At 43.2% G+C, this 17,687-nt stretch overlaps 1 protein-coding gene across 10 annotated transcripts in view; it reads left to right on the top strand.

Annotated features, from left to right (window-relative positions):
* m1ap (meiosis 1 associated protein) overlaps positions 1-17,687 on the top strand; it is a 150,390-nt gene that overhangs the window by 88,099 nt on the left and 44,604 nt on the right. For 9 of the 10 annotated variants that reach the window (XM_069923466.1, XM_069923465.1, XM_069923470.1 and 6 more), the window contains 2 exons: positions 158-322; positions 17,563-17,667. In XM_069923466.1, coding sequence (XP_069779567.1) covers positions 158-322; positions 17,563-17,667 — 270 coding nt within the window. The remainder of the gene's footprint in view (positions 1-157; positions 323-17,562; positions 17,668-17,687) is intronic. The other variant, XM_069923475.1, reaches the window with a different exon arrangement.

Genomic DNA, 17,687 nt, shown 5'->3' with positions numbered 1-17,687 from the left:
TTAAATTAAAATAATATTTAAACACACTGCAGATCACCCTCTTCATGCATTTGCTACATGTTTGTTTTCTAATTGGCATGACAAGAAGCTAAATGTTCTTGCTAGCTGGTTCTCTATGAATTCAAAAAACAAAAGATCTTATTTTGTACTTTTGAAGGAAATACTGGATGGGCTCGACGTAGAATCAACATATAACCCACTGACTCTGAAAAGTAATCTGTATAAGCATCTTAGGGGAACTTTAGTTAGATCTCCTTATCGTCAGCATCCAAAGCAAATGCAACGTAGAGAACAGCATCATTCCGAACAACCTCATAGACAGGTATTTATCTTCACCTTAAGTTAGTGATCTAATTTATTCAAGATTGTTGACCTGTTGTGGTCACGTACTAACTTTCATCGGGAGCAGTTCCAGCCGCTACTGATGATGTAAGCAATGTGACGTGCAAGGGTAATAGTGTGCATGCACGGGTGTGTTAAGTGTAAGTGCATGGGTGATGAATCTCAGATGCAGGAGGAGGAGAATGAAAATGTCAGGATTACCTGTGTGGCAGTGAGACAATGAGAAGGTCAGAGAGTTTACCTGGGTGGTGTTTGGGGAGTTGAAGAATGCAATGTTGTGTCTAGTGAATAATAAAAAGAAGATCAACTTCACGGTGTGCTGAAAGAAAAAAGCGAGTGTATTCTTTATTTGTTTGTAAGCTGTGGTAAATCTGTGCTGTTACAATTAGGACCCCAACATGATCTGTGTTCCTCCATGGTTGGAGGGATCACTGAAATCTCTGCACCAGAAGTGGCAATTGAAGGCAGCATTAACAGCAGGTGCTAATGCATCTTTGTGGAGCAAATATTTTCCCATGGTTCTCACAAGATCACAAAATCAAGGAACAGAAGTAGGCCATTAGGCACATTGAGTCTGCTCCGCAACTCCACCAAGCTAAACTGTTTTCACATCTAGTTCCAAATTCCGGCCTTTTCCCCATATCCCATGATACCCTGACTAATTAGAAACCTGTCAATCTCCTCCTTAAACTCCCCCATTGATTGGGCCTCCACAGCTGAATGTGGCAACGAATTCCACAAATCCACAACCCTCTGGTTAAAGAAATGTCTCATCTCTGTTTTAAATGGGTTCTTTCTAATTCTAAGACTGTGCCTTCTTGTCCTGATTCACCCACCAAGGGAAACATCTTATTCACATCTATTCTGCCCAATCCTTTTAGCATTCAAAATGTTTATATGAGATCCTATCTCATTCTTCTATACCATTGAATAGAGTCTAAGAGCCACTAAACATTCCTCATATGTTAGCTCTCGCATTCCAGGTATAATCCTGTTAAACCTTCTCTGTATTCTCTCCAACATCATTACATCCCTTCTAAGATAAGGGGCCCAAAACTGCACACAGTTCTCCAAATGAGGTCTCACCAGTGCCCCATAGAGCCTCACCAACACCTCCTTACTCTTAAATAATATTCCTCTTGAAATGAATGCCAAATAGCATTCACTTTCTTTACTGTCAATTGTGGTGCACTGAGGTAGCAGCGAGCAGGCACAAACTCAGAAAAGCCTGTACAACAGGCTTTATTCCTGTAAAAATCTGAATGCCAGCTCATGCCTTGGTGGCTCCCGTGTGACTGGCTCAGGAGGGGCGGCTCAGGTTTATATTCAGGTCGGCTGATCGACAACTGGCCAGGTGGAGTCAGCCCCTTAGGTGGTCTTCCTGCAGGTAGAGAGATCACCCTCTGCAGTAGGCTGGTGGTTGTATCACCACGCTGATCCAACCTGGTGGTTAACCTTTAGGTTCTCCTGCACAAGGACCCCCAAATCCCTTTGTACTTCCACATTTTGAATTTTCTCCCCATCTAAATAATAATCTGCCTGTTTATTTCCTCCTCCAATATGTCTAACCATATATTTCTCAACATTGCATCTCATCTGCCCCTTCTTTGCCCCCTCTCCTCCCGCTGTCCACGTCTCTCTTCAACCTTTGGGTTTCTTCAACATTTCCGACTCTGTACTGACAATAACCACACCAGCAGTGCGAGTATAAGGCAGCTTTAATCAACTAATATGTACACTAAGGGGTCTTATCTCTCTGCAAGACGAATCTGGAAGGCTAGACTGTAGCTCTGGACTGCTTTATAGACAAGGTCACCGGGATAGACCCCGAGTGGTGTAATTACATATCACCACATTCACACCCCCTTAAAAAATTGTTATTTCCCCCCTCACCCGTCCTCCTTCCCTTGTTTGTAAGTTTATGTCCAAATTTTTTTGTGGCTTCCATTGGCTTCTGGACCTCCTCAGTAGTGGTATAGCGGTGGGGAGTGCGGTCTGCCTTTCGGCTTTTCTTGGTGGAGGTGTGGTAGTGGGAAGTACTAGATGGGTGGCCGTGTGGGCTAGAGATCCTCTTCTATGGAATTAGGTCCTGCCATCAAGTCTAGGGTGGTGATATTTTGTGGGACGGGCGTACCCAGGGTCCTGATTTCTGGGGTGGGTGGTAGAGTCCTCTGGGGTGACTCGATGGACGACTGTTCTAGTGACTGCTGCTGCGCTCCATGTTGATCCGTAGACATCTGTGTTTCCTCCGCGTTGTTCACACATCCGGCCGGTGCGAGATCCCTGGTGGCCACCGGGTCTTCTCTTCCATCTGGGAATGTGACGGGCATACTGAGGGTTTGCGTGCCTCAACTCCACTTGATCCACCAGCGGGTCCACTTTGTGGCATCTGCAGTGCTTCCGGAGGAGAACGGGTCCTGGTGTCATCATCCATTTGGGCAGCACTGTGTCCATCGTGGCTTTCCTTGTGAAAGAAAAGATACAGTCATGTGGGGTCATGTTAGTGGCAGTACACAACAAAGAACTTATAGAGTGTAGGGCTTCTGGCAACACTTCTTGCCATCTGGTAACAGGCAGGTCTTTTGCTTTTAAAGTCAAGAGGACCGTTTTCCAGATAGTGGCATTTTCCCTTTCGACTTGTCCATTCCCCCTGGGATTGTAACTTGTAGTGCGGCTGGTAGCAATCCCTCTCTCTTGCAGGTACTGCTGTACTTCTGCGCTCATGAATGCAGCCCCCCTGTCTGTGTATGTAGTTCGGGTACCAAAATATGCTGAAGATGGGTTGGAGGCATTTTATAACAGTGGCTGCAGATACATCAGAACACGGGATTGCGAAGGGGAAATGGAAATATTCATCTATTACGTTTAGGAAATAGACATTTCTATTATTGGACGGGAGCGGGCCTTTAAAATCGAGGCTGAGTCGCTCAAAAGGTTTGGTAGCTTTTATCAGGGTGGCTTTGTGTGGCTGGTAAAATTGTGGTTTGCATTCCACACAGATGGGGCAGCTCTTGTTCACTGACCTCACTTCCTCTACCGAAAATGGGAGGTTTTGGGTTTTAATGAAGTGAAACAGTCTAGCGACCCCCAGGTGGCCCATCTCATTGTGGAAGCTCTGCAACTGAGACGTGTGGTTAAGGATGGCACAAGTGCCTCTGGACTCGTTGAGTCTCCCGGGGGTGGTATAGAATGTTGTAGTTGTGGAGATACGTAATTACACCACTAGATCACCAGGGGTCATCCCGGTGACCTTGTACATAAAGCAGTCCAGAGCTACAGACTAGCCTTCCAGGTTCGTCTTGCAGAGAGACAAGACCTCTTAGTGTACATATTAGTTTATTAAAGCTGTGTTATACTCGCACTGCTGATGTGGTTAATGTCAGTACAGTAGTTAAATGTAGACAATTCTTTCCGCCAGCGCAGAATTTTGTCGTTCTTAATTCTCCCCGTTCTGTTTATCGAACATAAAACCCACAGACCATTGGTCCGTGACGAGGGTGAAGTGTTTGCACGTCAGATAATGTTGCCAGTGCCTTACTGCTTTGTAGCATTTGTCGTAGATGGCCGGCTACACATGGCATTCTACTTCTGTCTGTGGAGAAAGAAGAGCTTTCCCGCCTCTCATTAGCATGAGTAACCTGGGTGCTTGGGACTGTTGGCTGAGTCTCTGGCTTTGGGACATTTGCAGTGGGCTTAAGGGGGATCCCAGCGGTAGCATCAGGTCTCTGTGGTACTGGGGAAACTGCTGCTGGGGGAGTGATGGTACCCGTGTCTGCTTTCCCTGGCTCTGGAGTGGTCGGGAATTCTGTACATACGTGGTATCAGGAGCAAGACTTGTGGAGATCCTTCCACCTGCGCTTGTAGTGGGCACTTTCTGATCAGACCGGGGTTTAGGGTCGGCGGTTCCTGTTCCGGCGAAGCCATGGGCAGCAGGGCTCTTGGCCATTTCTTACCTGCCCTATCATACTTCTATGTTCTTCCCCGCATTCCACCACGATTCCAGTACAGCGGTCCCTCGCTGTCTCTGTCCTCGGATGAATGTGCGTGTTCGTTGTCCCCGGATTCCATTCCTCAGGAAGATCTCCAGGTGGTCGGGAATGTGCATTGGAGCAGAAGCAATTTCCATCCTAGTAGCTATGTTATTAGTTTATTAAATTGTACTGACAATAACCACACCAGCGGTGCGAGTATAACACAGCTTTAATAAACTAATATGTACACTAAGAGGTCTTGTCTCTCTGCAAGATGAACCTGGAAGGCCAGACTGTAGCTCTGGACTGCTTTATATACAAGGTCACCAGGATGACCCCTGGTGACCTAGTGGTGTAATTACATATCACCACAGACTCCACCACCTATTTTGGTGTCATCTACAAACTTCTCCACAAAGCCATTCAATCCATAATCTAAATCATCGATATACATTGTAAAGATAAGTGGCCCCAACACCGACCATTGCAGAACACAACTAGTAACTGGCAACCAACCAGAACAGGTTTATTCCCACCCTTTGCTTCCTGACTATCAGCCAATGCTCCACCCAGTCTAATATCTTTCCTGTAATTCCATCTCATCTTATTAAACAGCCTCTTATGCAGCACCTTAATGAAGGCCTTTTGAAAATCCAAATACACAACACCCACAGCCTCTTCCTTGTCCATCCTATTTGAAATTCCCTAAAAAAAATTCCAATAGGTTGGTCAGGCTGGATCTTCCCTCCTTGGAGTATGTACTGCTGTTAAGGCAAATCTTGAATGTTCAGTGGCAGAGCTACTATATGCCACTACATTAACCTTGCCAGGCAAGTTTGTGAGTCTGATTTCGAGCACAATGGTATATGATCTGGCTAGTTATGTTGATCGTCTTCAGGAAAACATGAAATTACTCCATTGTACTCCTTACTGCAGCTGTGTATGTGCCAAATGATTTTCAACACTACTCGTGTGTTCCTCCAGCATGATGCTGCTCGCAAACCACTTCAGCCCATTTATGATGGTCCTTTTTAAGTCTTACGACACCACCTGAAGACTTTTGTAATCAACAGGAATTAAAAAGTTCACACAGTTTCCATTGATGGGTTGAAGCTAATATATAGGAGCAGAAGATTTTATATCAATGGGATGCAAAATTATTAACTGCTTTAAGAGAAAACTCCTTTACTGAAACATTTGATTAAAATTTGGCGTAATACCAATACAGAAATTGGAATAAGGAGTAATTTATCTCTTAAAACCCCTTTGACTCAAAACAGACTCATATCTTGTACATTAGATAATCAAATTTTTGAAATGTGGTCTCATAAAGGGATCTGATATATTGAATACTGTTATGAACAGGGCAATTCATGCAATTTGAACAAGTTAAGAATAAATATGGTATTTTTATAATACTGTAGGAGGAAAAACCCAACTCCCAACCCCAACCCACCAATTTTCCCCTGCAACCGCTGCAATCGTGTCTGCCTGTCCCGCATCGGACTTGTCAGCCACAAACGAGCCTGCAGCTGACGTGGACTTTTTACCCCCTCCATAAATCTTCGTCCGCGAAGCCAAGCCAAAGAAGTGGCTTTGAGGCGGGCCGAGCGGGCACTCAGTATGGTAATGCGAACTGCCACTGTCAGTACATGGACTTACCTAAGGGCTGGCAGCAGTACCGAGTGCCGAGGGATGGCACGTTGATCAGCTGGGTCCCCTGATGAAAGGCACATGATGTTAACAAGTCTCAATTTAAACCATAGACCAGCAGCTGTCCCTTAATAAGATCCCACTTTGTCCCGTGGAGCCCGGGACAGACAGGGAATAAAAGCCACTTGTAAAGTGTGTGTTCTGTATTTCTTTTGTAGCTCTACCGTAGTAGCTGCTACAATTGGTGACCCCGACTGCAAGATTCAACTGAAACTTGAATCTCCAATCATAATGGATGAGGCTACAGCAGCAGCGGCAGGCCGCTGAAGTTAACGCAGTTGGACTTCATTTGTACTCCTTTCTGGGCACATCAGCCTCGGGTTTGGCTTATTCAGGGTGAAACCCAGTTTCATCTTTGAGGTATAACAGCAGAAGGCACAAAGTTCTGGCATGTCGTAACTGCATTGGACGCTGCTACTGCTTCTCGAGTAAGCAAATTTATTGACAATCCTCCGGCGGAGAACCAGTACACCAGGATCTGCCAGTTTATTCTGGATACATTGGAATTGACAAGGCATGAGCACGGCATGTGGCTTTTGAACATGGAAGGCCTGGGTGACAGGAATCCATCAGACCTAATGCATGAGATGCTGGCATTGGCAGATGGTCATTCTCATTGCCTTATTTTTGAAACCTTATTCCTATCAAAACTGCCAGCTCGCGTCACCATACCCATTGCTAACATGGATTTCCGCTGTCCTCATGACATAGCATGGGAGGCTGACAGGCTCATTCTAATTTTACCCAAGCAGGTACTCCCCCTCTTCAAAAAATAAGTAAGAAATTTTATTTGACCTGCTCTATAATGATTTTTAAAAGTAGTGAGCTGTAAACCTCCCAATTCATATTTCCATGTTAATTTTTCTATAGAGATTCTCAAAACAGCAATTATTACCCTGTTCGGACTTTTTGAATTTCTTAGAATGCCATTTGGATTAAAGAACACCGTGCAAACTTTCCAGCAGCTTATGGATGCTCTACGCAGGAATTTTGACTTTGCATACATTTACTTGGACGACATCCTTGTAGCAAGTCGAAATGAGCAAGATCACCGCCTGCATTTGCGCCATATTTTCCAATGGCTCCAAGACTTTGGTCTAATAATCAACCCTGACAAATGTCAATTTGGCAGATCAACCATGGAGTTCTTAGGGCACAAAATCACAGCAGACAGCATATTTCCATTATCAAACAAGGTAGACGCAGTCTGTATCTTTTCCAAACCTACCACCATCAAAAGTCTACAGAAGTTTTTGGGAATGATAAACTTTTATCACAGGTTTATTCCCGGAGCTGCTGACATCCTGCGACCACTGTTTGACATCGTCTCCACCAAACACAAGAACATTATCTGGACCTCGGAGACAGAGGTCGCGTTTATGTCCGCCGAAGAAGCATTGGCCAAAGCAGCAGTGCTTGCACATCCCGATCCCCTGAAGCTACTTTGACGCTTAGCACCGATGCCTCAGGGACAGCTGTGGGTGCAGTTCTTGAACAGTGCATCAATGGCCATTATCAACCCCTTGTCTTCTTCAGCCGCCATTTAAGACCAGCAGAAGTAAAATATAGCGCCTTTGATCGAGAACTGTTGACACTATATCTAGCCACACGGCACTTCTGTTATATCTTGGAAGGTCGATATTTCACTGCATTTACGGACCATAAACCACTCATTTAGCAAAATGACACCAAGACAGCAATGCCATTTGTCCTACATTTCAGAATTCACTACAGACATATGCCACATTTCAGGAAAAGACAATCTAATCGCAGATATGCTGTCTAGACCAAGCGTGTACCATATTCAGGGTGGAATCAACATTGCTGAACTGGCTGCGGCGCAGGCCACGGATCCTGATATACAGGCATACAGTACAACCATTACTGGACTGGACATTCAGCAGGTGGCACTGCAGCACGGTGGACCAAAACTCCTTTGTGACGTATCCTCGACCATTGGCTATCCTCGACCATTGGTCCCATTGTCATGGAGGCGATGTCTTTTTGACAACATTCACAGTTTATCACATCCATCCATCAGGACATCAGTCAAGATCATGTCAAATAAGTACATATGGCATGGACTGAAGAAAGACGTCGCTCAGTGGGCATCAACATGCATTTCCTGCCAGTCTGCAAAGATTCAGCGCCACACCAAGGCACCCCTTCAGCCTTTCCCGACAGTATGCAGGAGGTTCGAACACGTACACGTGGACCTGGTCAGACCATTACCAGTGTCACAGGACACTGTTAGAAGTATATTCTAACAGTGGTAGACCGCTTCACACACTGGCCAGAGGCCATCCCATTACCAGCTAGTGATACTGAAACATGTGCTAGAGCGTTCATCCTAAACTGGATCGCTAGATTTGGTGTGCCTAAGCACATAACTTCAGACTGTGGGCCACAGTTCACTTCGGCATTATGGTCTACCCTTGCATGTTTTTGTGGGACAAAGCTGCACTGCACCACGACATACCATCGCAGTCCAATGGCCTGGTGAGCATTTCCACCAACAGCTTAAATCTGCGCTTAAGGCCCGACTCACCGGCCCCAACTGGGTCAATGAGCTACCTTGGGTTCTGCTGGGGGTACGCACGGCTCCAAAAGAAGACTTGTCTGCATCATCTGCAGAGTTGATGTATGGTATGGCCCTTATGGTTCCGGGAGATGTTCATTTCACAGCCAACTCTGACCTGGATGTCCTTCAACAACTCCGCAGGGATATTGCTAACAGCAAGCTGACTTCTACCAACTGGCACGGCAACCCTAAACAACAAGTGGCCCCATCACTTCTGAACGCTGACTTCATATTCGTTCGAAGACCGGTCCCAGGGGCAACGTTACAAGAACCATATGAAGGACCATTCCGTGTCATTAAGAGAGATGTATACTTTGGACATTGGGGAACATTCACAACTTAAGCCTGCCCATACGGACCCTACTACACCCATTCAGTGCTCTCAGCCCAGCCGACGTGGGCGTTCGCCTAAGACATGCATGTCTGGCGTTTTTAATTTACGGTGACGATTCGAGGGGGGGTGATGTAGTGGCTGTGTAGCGGGCCGAACGGGCGCTCAGCGCAGTAATGCGAACTGCTACCGTCAGTACACAGACTTTCCTAAGGGCTGGCATGCTAGCAATTCCGAGTTCCGAGGGATGACATGTTGATTAGCTGAGTCCCCTGCCGAATTGCGTGGGACATTAACAAGTCTCAATTTAAACCTGCTGGTCCCGTGGAAAAGATCCCACCTTGTCCCGTGGAGCCTTGGAATAAAATCCGCTTGTAAAGCTTCAATAAACCAGCTTTGAGTTGACTACTCTGGCGTGTGCTTGTATTTCTTTAGTGGCTCTACTGTAGTAGCCACTACAATACGATATTTTGCTCTTTTCAAATCAGAGCATTTTTGTGATAAGTTGGGTCCTATAATGTATTTGCCAAAGTGTAGTGAAATAGAGACTTTAATAAGAAAGGGAAATACAAAGAAACTTATTTCAGCAATTTGTAGCCGTGCGCTATTCGAAAGAAGACACACACACACACATAGTGTAGTCAGGTTAAGCTCTGTGTTTTATTGGGGGCTCACGCCAGACTTTTATATTCGCACCATTCCCATTGTTGTCCCCCTTTACTGATGTCATGACTTACATAATAAAAGTGGGTTTCCCGCATGTGGGTACTTTCCTGCATAACAATTCCTTTCTTCCCTGGGCGCTGTCCCTGCCTGTTGGCTGTGCAGTAAGGCCAGCACCATTTTGGGGTCTCTGGCCTTTAAGCTGCCCTTGCCGTTCTCCCTCCGGTTTGCTTGTTGGGCCAGTGTCGTTACGCGAGTTGCTGGCATTTGGTTGCGTTCACCGCCCAGAGCGGGCCACCACAAATTTATCATTTACTTCAAGTGGGGACCCTTAAGCCGAAGATTCATAAATCTAGACAAAAATGAGAGACAGATTTAAATGTAACAATAGATGAGAAGAATTGGGTTGATCTATGCCAAGACTACATGACTAATACAATAAATGTAAGATATAGACTGGTAAAATATAATTTTATACACCAGCTATACCTCACGCCGCAGAAATGAAATAAATGGAAATCTGATTTATATTTAAGTTTGGAATGATAGAATGCAGAAATGTATAGTTGAGAAAATTACTTGTAATTCAAGGAAAAAATATGATATATTTTTACAAATTTGGCATCCATATCACAAAAAAGAGGATTGAATTTTTAATTATTAATTTTTTATATTTCAAATTGTTCTTCATAACCTCTAAGACCTATGTGGAACCCTATTAATGGTGAAATGAATATGAATTTTAGAATTAGATGAAATCTAATATTTTCAACAATCCATTTCTTTTCTTTTCATTTTTATTCTTACTTTTCTCTTTTTTTCTTTCTATTCTATTATTTTCTTTTTCTCTTCATCTTTTTTGGGACTATAGGGGGTGGGGGAGAGTGCCGTGGGGTATTATCTACATGTATTTGATATTGAATACATTATTACATTTGTATTTTGAAATATATTTGAATGCATGTATATTTAAAAACTTTAAGCAAAATATTCCAAAAAAATGATGATGTAAGCCAATGTGACGCGTAGGAATAATAGCGTGAATGTGTGAGTGTGTTAATCGTCAGTATAAGGGTGATGAATCTCAGACGTAGGAGATGGAGAGTGAGAGTGTTAGGATCACCCATGTGGCAGTGAACCAATGAGAAGGTCAGAGGAGTTTAGCTGGGTGGTGTTTGGGGAGTTGAACAATGCAAAGTTGTGTCTAATGAATAATAAAAAGAAAATCAACTTCATGGTATGCTGAAGAAATGAGTGAGTGTATTCTTTATTGGTTTGTAAGCTGTAGAAATCAGTGCCATTACAGACCCAGTTAAAGAAAATTTTCATAAAACAATAGAGTAAAATGCTTCCTCCCCAGGAGGGATTTTTTTAAAAGTGTTTATCGCTACATGTTTGAAGATACAGTAAAAAAAATATTTTGTGTGTTAAATACAATATATAGTGCAACAATAAAACAAAAATATAGTTAAATACTGCAGGAGCATCATCTTTTACCCATGAGTGGTCCATTCAAGAGTCTGAAAACAGTCAGAAAAAGCTCTTGAATGAAATGTCTGCAGATGCTGTGATGGTAGCAAAAATCCTGGAGGAACTCAGCAGGTCTCACAGCATCCATTGGAGGAAAAGATGTATAACCAATATTTCCGCCCTGAACCTTGATGAAGGGCTCAGGCCTGAAACAGTGGTTGTATCTCTTTACCACCCATGGACATTGTGAATTCCTGCTGATTTACCTTGAATCTGAAGTTTGTGCTTTCAAGCTCATTCATCTTCCACCCAAATACAAGGGGAGAGAATAGAATGCGGCTGAGTTGGTGTGAATGCTTGAATATGGCAGCTTTCCCAAGGCAGCAAGAGATATAGATGGAGGGGAGGTTGGCCTGTGATGACCTTCAAATTCTTTGCAGATTCTTGCTGTCTTGGGCATAGCAGTTTCCATGGATATTCTCAGATTCTGCATTTAATTGCTAGTTCCATGCTTACTTGAACCACAGGCTCAATGAACCTTAGGACATGACAGCTGAGAAAACAGGCCATTCGGCCCTCTTGTATTTATCTCTCTAATCGAAGTGGAAAGAGCCTATTCACATTTACTCTATCTATACCCCTCAGAATTTTGTAAACCTCTACCAAATCTGTCCTCATTCTTCTATGCTCTAAGAAATAAAGTCCTAACCTGTTTAATCTTTCTCTGTAACTCAACTCCTGAGGATTCGACAACATCCTAGTAAATCTTCTCTGCACTCTTTCAATCTTACTGATATCCTTCCTGTAGTTAGGCAGAGAATTATGTATCTGTATTCCCAGATCCCTTTGTTCCTCCACACGACTCAATGCCCTACCGTTTATTGTGTATGTCCTACCTTGATTTGTCCTTCCAAAATGCAACACCTCACACTTAAGTTCCATCTGCCATGTTCTGGCCCATTTTTCCAGCTGGTCCAGATCCCTCTGCAAGCTTTGAAAACCTTCCTCACTGTCCACACGCCTACAATCTTAGTGTCATCTGCAAACTTGCTGATCCAATTGACCACATTATCATCCAGATCATTGATATAGACAACAAACAATAATGGTCCCAGCACCGATCCCAGAGGCACACACTAATCACAGGCCTCCAGTCTGAGAAGAAATCATCGACTACCACTCTCTGACTATCCCATCCAACCAATTTCAAATCTAATGTACAACCTCTCCTTGGATACCAAGTGTCTGAACCTTCTGAACTAACTAACCTCCCATGTGGGATTTTGTCAAAGGCCTAACTAAAGTCCATGTAGACAACATCCACAGCCTTTCCTTCATCTACTTTCTTAGTAACCTCCTTGAAAAACTCTATAAGATTCGTTAAACAACCTACAAAGCCATGCTGACTATCCTTAATCAGCCCTTGATTGTCCAAATACTTATATATCTGATCTCTCAGAACACCTTCCAATAATTTACCTACTGCTAATTTTCTCAAAATTGGCCTTTCTCCAATTTAAAATCTCAACCTGAGGCCCAGACCTATCCTTTTCCATAATTGAAAAGAATGGCATTATGATCACTAGACCCAAAATGTTACCCTTCTGTCATCTGTCCTGTCTCGTTCGCTGATATAAGGTCTAGTATTGCATTCTCTCTAGTTGATATTTCTATATATTCATTTAGGAAACTTTCCCAAACACATTGGTCAAACTCCAATCCATCCAGCCCTTTTACAGTATGGCAGTCCCAGTAAATATATGGAAAGTTAAAATCTACTATCACAACCTTATGTTTCCTGCAACTGCCTGCTACCTCTTTACAGATTTGCTCCTCCAATTCTCACTGTCTATTTGCCATGAGTGTGGTCATACTTTTTCCGTTCTACAGCTCCACCCATATAGCCTCAATAGACAAACCCTCTGGTCTGTCCTACCTGAGCATAGCTGTGATGGTTATACTCATGTGAACTGATTTCAGCTGCAGACCCTGAATGACTGCATCAAGCTTCAGGTAGACTCTCTCAGAAGCATTTGTGATGCTGAGTCAGGAGATTTAGTGAGGTAGTCACACCAAAGCTACAGGCAGCAGGTTGTTAAATAGTCACCAGGGTGTAAGGAAGGAGTACAAGATTCTCCTGTGGACATTCCCCCTCATTAATAAGAATATTGTATTGGTTATTATTGGAGGTGGAGTGAATAGCCATTTTGAGGAGTGCCGCAACTCTGTGGTACAGAAAGGAAGGATGAAAAATAGGACTGCTGCAGCAAAAGGAAGATTTAATAATTAAAGGGACAGTCAGGAGATTATGTGGCTGCGAGTGGGATTTGTGAGTGATGATATGTTTCCTCCCAGATGCCAGGTCAAGGATCTGTCTGACTGATTGTCGAACATTTTCAAGGGAAAGGGGAGCAGCCAGAGGCCATTGTACACATTGGTACCAATGACATACAGTAGGTGGAAAAATTAATGAAGTCCTGCAAAGTAAAAATAGGGAGTTTGGCAGAAAGCTAAAAATCAGGACCTAAAGGGTTGTAATCTTTGGACTGCTCTGGTGCCATGTACCTAGTGAGAGTAGGGATAGAAGGATTGGGCAGATGAATTCATAGCTGGGTACCTGGTGCAGGAAGGACAGGTTCAGATTCATGGACCATTGGAATCTCTTCTAGGCCAAAGGTTACCTACTCAAGAGGGATGGGTTGTACCTGAACCAGAGGGGGTAACCAATATCCTGGCAGGAAGATTTGCTAGAACTACTTGGGAAGGTTGGGATCCAAAGAGGTCATATGACAGATGAAAAACTTGAGGCAAATCTAGATGTTAATGCACACAAATCGAGTAGGCAGAAAAGAAAGGAGCAGAACTGTGGGAAGCGAAGAAGGAGATTGCTGAGCCACTGGCGATGTTCTTCACAGTGACACTGGAGATAGGAGAAGTACCAAAGGATTGGAGTATTGTTATTCCTCTGTTGGGTGAACCAGGGTGAACAGATGGATTTGGGGCATGGGACTGAGATATTATAGCTATTACAGAAATGTAGTTGAGGGATTGTCGACACTGGTAGCTCAGTGTTCCCGGGTGCAAATACCATAGACTTGATAACGGTGGAGCTAAGTCAGAGGGGAAGTTGAAAATTTGATTAGGACTTAGGATTTTGCTGGCACAATGTCCAGTAAGTCTTAGAAATAAGAGGGTGATCACTTTTTCTTTAAATGTTTTCTTTTCACACTATGAACCAGACTGACCAAAATACACACAGTGTATTTCCCTCTCGGATATACACTGTGTCATTTTCTCCCCTTTTTTCCCCCCTCCCTTCCCTCCCTCCTTCACCCCCCCTCCCCACTCACTCAACATTCAACATATATGATACATTAAACCCATTAAACAATGTCGTCACACAATGAAAACAAACAAGAAATTTGTGTCTTCAACTTTTGAAGGACAAATTGGGAAGCAGACTGAGGTTACCAGAAGGAAGCAATTTTGAATACGTGATGACAGACACAATGATAATTAAAAGATTTATAACAAGCATGTACATAAAACTGCAAGAGAAAGAGAACGAGGAAACAAGCTGTAAACCCAAACAAAAATGGGAACAAGATCTAAACATAAAGAATGAAACATGGGAAAAGCTATGCTCCAGAACTATGAGAAATACAATAAACACGAGGTTACGCATGATACAATATAATTGGTTACATCACGCCCCAAAAGTTAAATAAATGGGACCCAACAGTATCAGACAGATGTTTTCGCTGTAAGAAGGAAATGGGAACAACAGTACATGCAATTTTGGCATGTGAGAAAGTGGAAAAGTTTTGGGAAGATCTAAATCAGGAATTAAATAAAATCACAAAAAGCAACATACCAAAAAATCCAGAGATCTTTCTTCTGAATAATATAAGAGAGTGATCACTTTGATAAAATTGTGCTATAGGCCATCTAATCTTGTGAATTAGAAGATAAAAAATACAGGGAGATCACAATTGATGACGGAATAATAGGGTTGTGATTGAAGGTGACTTTAATTTCCTTATATTCACTAGGATTGCCATAGCACAAAGGGCTTAGTCAGGGTGGAATTTGTTAAACGTGTCCTGGAAAATGGAGATGGGGCAATACTCAACTTCCTTTTGAGAATTGAAGTTGGCAAGTGGTTGAATGTCAAGTGGGGGAGCACTTTGGGACCATAAAACATACAAATCTAAAACACATGAACTAATAATCTAATAAATCACAAAAATCTGAAGATACCGTGGTTGAGGGTCCTTGATATAGCAACGGCAGAGAGACAGAACTCTAACAACTGCCCATTTCCGCTCCATCCTCAACATTCATTGGAGCAACTTCATCTCCAACATCGAAGTACTCAAGATGGCAGAGGCCGACAGCATCGAAACCACGCTGCTAAAGATCCAACTGCGCTGGGTAGGTCACGTCTCCAGAATGGAGGACCATTGCCTTCCCAAGATCGTGCTCTATGGTGAGCTCTCCACTGGCCACCGTGACAGAGGTGCACCAAAGAAGAGGTACAAGGACTGCCTAAAGAAATCTCTTGGTGCCTGCCACATTGACCACCGCCAGTGGGCTGATATCGCCTCAAACCGTGCATCTTGGCGCCTCACAGTTCGGCAGGCAGCAACCTCCTTTGAAGAAGAGCACAGAGCCCACCTCACTGACAAAAGACAAAGGAGGAAAAACCCAACAGCCAACCCCAACCAACCAATTTTCCCTTGCAACCGCTGCAACCGTGTCTGCCTGTCCCGCATCGGACTTGTCAGCCACAAACGAGCCTGCAGCTGACGTGGACATTACCCCTCCATAAATCTTCATCCGCGAAGCCAAGCCAAAGAAGAGAAAGAAAAAAGAAAGATATACCTATCTAATATCTCTTGAAGGATCCCATTTTACCTGACTCCCTGACTGGAGCCAGCAGAGGAACAACATTTTCAACACTCCAATCCTCCCGTACGTCTCCTATCCCCAGTGTCATTGCAAAAATCACCACCAGTGGCTCAGCAATCTCCTCCTTCACTTCCCACAGTATCCTTGGGTAAATCTCATCTGGTCCTGGCAACTTATCTAACTTCATGCTTTTCAAAAACTCCAACATATCTTCTTTCATAATGTCAATATGCTCAAACATTTCAATCCACTTTAAGTCATCCTCACAATTGCCAAGGATCTTTTCTCTGGTGAATACTGAAGCAAAGTATTCATTAAGGACCCCTGCTACCTCCTCTGACTCTATGCACACGTTTTTCAATATCACCCCTGATTCACGATTCATCCCTCTTGTTTTCACATATTTGTAGAATGAGGTTTTCCTTTGTCCTACATTCCAAAGCATTCTCATGATCCCTTCTGGCTCTCTTAAGTCTAAGCTCTTCCTGGCAATCTTGAAATTCTCCAGACCTCTATCAGTTCCTATATTTTTAAACTTCTTGCAAGTTTTTTTTCCTCTTGACTCTATTTTCTACATTCCTTGTAAACATGAAACTCTGGAGACATTATGGTTGAAGCAAAAACACAATGATGGAGAAACTCAGCTGGTTATATAGCAAAGATAAAGATGCATCACCAAGGTTTTGGGTTTGCTATATAAAGTACACTGGTTGACCAGCCGAATTTCTCCAGCAATGTGATTCTATGTCTCTTGTACACCATGGTTCTTTTGCCTCATCATCCTTTCTCTTCAGTGAAATAGGGAATCTGCTCTTCGTGATTTTTATAAATGACCAGGATGAATAAGTTGTGGGATATTTGCAGCAAATTTGCAGATGACATGAAGTTTAAGTTGTTGTGGATAGTGTAAAAGTTTGTCATAGATCACAACAGGATATAAACAGAATGGAGAATTAGGCAGAAAAATGGCAGATAGAATTCAATATGGATATGCGTGAAGTAATAATGCACATTGGAAGGTCAAATTTGAAGGCAGAGTGCATAGTTACTGGCAGGATTTTTAACAGGGTGAAATAACAAAATTTATGGGGCCCCTTCCCATTGAAGCAATCAATTTTAACTGGTTTCTTCCATACTTCTCTCCATCAGACTACATTAAAAAAATTAAAAATATTTTATGATTTCAGTTCAAGGCCCACCCCCCTCCCCCCCTTAAATGTGCTGTGGCCCCTTTTGAGAGTGACTGCATTAATGTGTTGTTCCAAGCTGACCTATTAAACTTATATGGCATCCAAGTCAGGCTCATTTAAGATTTCTTGGAACCAAAGCACCATTGTTTATCAGAAGGGCTTCAGCAGACAGTGGAAACTGATTCATCTCACCCCCACCTCCATTTAGCCCATTGATGGAAATGGTTAATTTTTGGTACTTTATTGATTGACTTGACTGAGATCATTCAACACCCTATGAATATGGGAATTTTAACCACTGGGAAAAGTCATTGGAAATATATAACCAGGAATTATTCATATCCTTGTAACAGATACACCATTCATCATTTCTTTTTGTTTCCTTTCTAGCAACAGAACAGGCCAAACCAGAATAAAATGAAAGCTACAGTGGCTCCTCTCCGATTGGTTCGTCAGCCCACCAATCAGCCCAAGTGTTGCAGGCCTACGTTGTCTGTAAGTACCTGCTCTTAGAG

Source organism: Narcine bancroftii, chromosome 3, assembly GCF_036971445.1.
Source record: "Narcine bancroftii isolate sNarBan1 chromosome 3, sNarBan1.hap1, whole genome shotgun sequence".
Classification (NCBI taxonomy): domain Eukaryota; kingdom Metazoa; phylum Chordata; class Chondrichthyes; order Torpediniformes; family Narcinidae; genus Narcine; species Narcine bancroftii.
This window is presented reverse-complemented; position numbering and strand designations above follow the sequence as displayed.